Consider the following 3,993-nt stretch of genomic DNA (forward strand, 5'->3'; position numbering starts at 1 on the left):
TATCCTCCACTTACTTATCTAAGGAGCCCTAGTAATGCTGTTGGGTAAGCATTAGGCTCTCTCCAGTGGGAGAGCGAAGAGGCTGAGGCTTCTGCTCCTAGAGAAATGGATTAAGCCTCAGAGATCCTCTATCTGGTTGCTGTGATTTGGAATCCACTTGATTGAAGAGGGTTTTACGGTTTTCAACTCATTTTTTCTATACTATCTATTGAAAATTACCCCTAGCTCTTGTAGCTTTACTTATGGTTTTTATAAGAATGGAAATTTTAGTTTGGGTGCAGAAAACTTTCAGTCTTTCCCTACATGTGATTATTGTGCTACAAATAGGTATAGCAAAGCATCTGCTCTTTCAGCATTTAACATTTAATTTCTTATAATTTAATGATGCAATATTACCACGACCTATTTGCAAAATTTCCCATTACCTTTACCCGAAATTCAATGCTGAGAACAATGCCTTTTACAGACAAGAAAATTGAGTCACAGTCATGTTGCATAGAGCTTAAGTCCAAAACGCAGGTCTGCGATTATTCCGCGTCCAAAAGCACCATCTATTCCAAAGCTTTGGACGTGGGACTTGGGAAAGTGACATTGATGGTGCTGCTGCTGACAGTTGCGTCAAGCCAGAGCCAAGGAGTCAATTCCCACGTCTCACTTCGCAAGGATGAGAAGACTCAGTCCGGCTCTTGGCAGCATCTCCTCCGAGCAGCTGCGGTGGGGGACGCCCGCTCCGCCCTCGGCGCCGCCGGGAACGCACGCCGGGGTTCGCGCAGTGCCGCCTCGCAGAGGTGCTCCGGCGATGGGGAAAGGCTCAGCCGAGGAGGCCTACTTCCAGAGGGGCAGCCTGATCTGGTTCACGGTCATCGCGCTCTCTCTGGGCTACTACACGGTAACTACGAGGGGCCAGCGCTCGGCCGAGCTCAGGTTCCACTCCCACCGGCACGAGCAAACCGGGCTGCCGCGCCTGGAGCCGAGCAGGGCGCCCGCGCCGGGCGGCCTTTGTCGGCCTAAGGCGTCCGCAGAACGAGTCAGGCGGTCCCGGCGGCGGGGCCAGCTCGCCACCCACTGCGCAATGTCTAGATCCTCGGGGGTGGCGGATTCAGATTCCTAAGGACTGCCACCTCTCGGGTCACAGCTCCGGGTCGGGGCAAGTCCTCCACGGTGAGACGTGGGGCGATGCTCGCGGGTATTTTGATCCTCGCCGGGGTGGAGGGTGGGGCTCGCACTGGCGTTTTTTCTAGGTTACTGGTACCAGGAAGTTCTATGCGCTCAAATGGTAACCTTTTTTAGAGCAAACCTGCTTCTCAAACTCCCTGTGATTTCTGTGTCTAAGACAGGGGTCCTCAAACTTTTTAAACAGGGGCCAGTTCACTGCCCCTCAGACCGTTGGAGGGCCGGACTATAGTTAAAAAACAAACAAACAACAAAAAACTATGAACAAATTCCTATGCACACTGCACTTTTTTTTTTTTTTAAAGGTGGAAACAGACCCAGTCATGTACACGGCGGCCTGCTAGGTCTCCTTGCTTTACTAGTTTCCAGCCGATCAGTTTAGAAAGTTGTAGAGGGTGAGGCGGGAGAGAGTGAGGCCACCATCAGGAGTTCTGGATGTACTCTCCTGGGGCAGGCTTGGCAGGTACAGACTGTGGGACAAGACCTCCCAGGCCCCACCGGGAGCGATTCATGCAGTGACCGGGCTGGAGCCGCTGACTGGGGCATGGCCTTGTAGTGGTTGCATCTGCTCACACAACTTAGGGGGTCAGCACGGGCCCTGGTGAGGGCTGGAGCCCCTTTGGGAATTGGGGCTCATAGGGATGAGACCAGATAGGCAGGGAGGGGCTGCCAGGCTGAGGAGAGAAGCCAAGGGTGTTATGTCTTTCAATGCACAGACACCCTAAGACCAGAGTCCCAGCCTCGAGCCTCGGAGGCCAAGATGAACCAGCCCTCGGCCCCATCCTGGCCCAGGGGGTAGGGTCATCAGGAAACACCATCCCCCCCATCCAGCCCTCCCTGCCTGAAGGTCAGTAGGCTGTAGTTCTAAAGGGGGGTGACCAATGCCTGTGGCTGCTTGGGGTTAGGCTGCCCGCTTACTTCCCCTGGGAGACAGATTTGTTGCCTTTAAGGATGGACTTCAGGGAGCTGCTGAATATTCAGAAGCGGGACTGCCCCCGCTTGGGGCCATCATTGAGGAACTCGTGGCCAAGCCCGTGGCCGCATTTACCGCAGGACACCTTAAAGGCTGATTGTGCTCGGGCCACTTGGCCACGCTATCATCGTGGATGGTCCCCGTGAAGGCTGGCCATGGCGACAAGTGCTCGTGCTTGGAGCGGCTGGAGAACAGCTCGTAGCCGGACTTGACACACGTACACAGCGGGTTCAAAGTGATTCTGGAAAACCTCGCCCTGGGAGAAGCTGCAGAAAGACAGAGTGCCACCAGGTTCCCGTCTGGCTCTCACACTCCGACAGCTCCGAGTGCACCGACCCCACCGCACATATCTTATTTTGAAGTAAAAGAACAAAACGGGCAAAAACACCCAGCTGGTCGGATAAATGTCCTCGGCGGGCCGCATGTGGCCCCTGGGCAGTAGTTTGAGGACCCCTGGTCTAAGGTGAGCGAGCACACGGAGGTGGGAAGACAAGGGGAGAGACTGGCATAGGACCAGGCAGGGCTTTGGGAAGTAGAGGCTTTATAGGCCCGTGAGATTGCTTTGCAAATGGAATCAACCCAAAGAAAGAGTAGGTGTAATTGGTAACTGTAGTAAGGTGTAGGTGTGGAAACAAGAGAAATGATCTCTACTGAGAGAAGATCAAGCTCTTAAAGGGCCCCGGGTGCTCTTAAAGGGTAATGAGAAAGATGTCTATCAAACTAGGCTGTGGGTGAAGTTGGAAGGGTTTTGAAGGAAGGCAAGGCTGTTTGGATATTTCCCAGGAGATCCTGAAGGCCGGGGCATTGAAATATGTTATGCCCACAGTGTTCTGTTTGATCACCTCTGCCCTGCTTTCGGAGAATTGAGCTGAGAAATTTCAGAGGTGACTTTCTGTTATATGATTCTGGGTCACCTGACTAGTTGGGATATATGCCTTGTCCATGAGCTTGTCTTTTAATTCCACATTTTCACGAACTGTTTGAAGTCCCTGTTGTATGGCAGAAAGCTTTGGAGAACTTTAAATTGGGACTTTGTGGAGCTGGTTACTCCTAGTCCTATGGTTTGGAAGGATGCAGTTATTCTTTCATTCAAATTTTGGTTTTGAAACAGGGTAGGAGTACTGTTGCTTTAGGTTGAGCTATGACTAACATCATGAATTCTGGGACTGTTGGTACTTCACTTTTCTCAGAGAAGCCTAAAGCGGCAGAAGTTAAAATAGAAACTTGGAAAAAGATATTACAAAATGTAATTAAACTATTAACACTTCAAAAAACCGTTCACGGTTATTTTCGGACTTCCGAGTATTCCATTCCCAGGTGAGAGGTGAAAACCAGTGAAGAGGGAGCAAACAATAGAAAACCCAATCGGTTGCCATGGAGTCAGTTCTGACTTCTGGCAAACCCATGTGTTACAGAGCAGGCTGCGCAATGAGTTTCCTCAGTTGTGTTATTGTTGTCAGTTGTCATCAAATTTGTTCTGACCCATAGCGACCCCATGCACAACAGAGCAAAACATTGTTGGCTCCTGTGCCATCCTCACAGTTGTTCCTGTACTTGAGCTCTAGTAATTTTTTTTATTGAATTAAAAAAAATTTTATTGGAGTCTTGTATAGCTCTTATCACAATCCATCCATCCATCCATTGCTTCAAACACATTTGTGCATATGTTGCCATCATCATTTTCAAAACATTTTCTTTCTACTTGAGCTCTTAGTATGAGCTCATTCCTCCCCTCCCCCACACTCCCTCCCACATGAATCCTTAATAATTTATTATTTTTTTCAAGTGTTATACTGACCACTGTCTCCCATCACCCACTTGTCTCTTGTTTGACCCCTGGGGGGGGG

The 3,993-nt window shown here is 50.3% G+C and overlaps 1 protein-coding gene across 1 annotated transcript in view; it reads left to right on the forward strand.

The window, feature by feature from the left end:
• Positions 1–630: 630 nt before the first annotated feature.
• The window catches only part of LOC101661258 (transmembrane protein 254), an 18,517-nt gene continuing 15,154 nt past the window's right edge, over positions 631–3,993 (forward strand). The window contains exon 1 of the mRNA XM_004715302.2: positions 631–889. Within this exon, the coding sequence (XP_004715359.2) occupies positions 665–889 (225 nt within the window). The 5' untranslated portion in view covers positions 631–664. The remainder of the gene's footprint in view (positions 890–3,993) is intronic.

Source organism: Echinops telfairi, unplaced genomic scaffold, assembly GCF_000313985.2.
Source record: "Echinops telfairi isolate 266 unplaced genomic scaffold, ASM31398v2 ScPeMD7_7462;HRSCAF=8500, whole genome shotgun sequence".
NCBI classification, from domain to species: domain Eukaryota; kingdom Metazoa; phylum Chordata; class Mammalia; order Afrosoricida; family Tenrecidae; genus Echinops; species Echinops telfairi.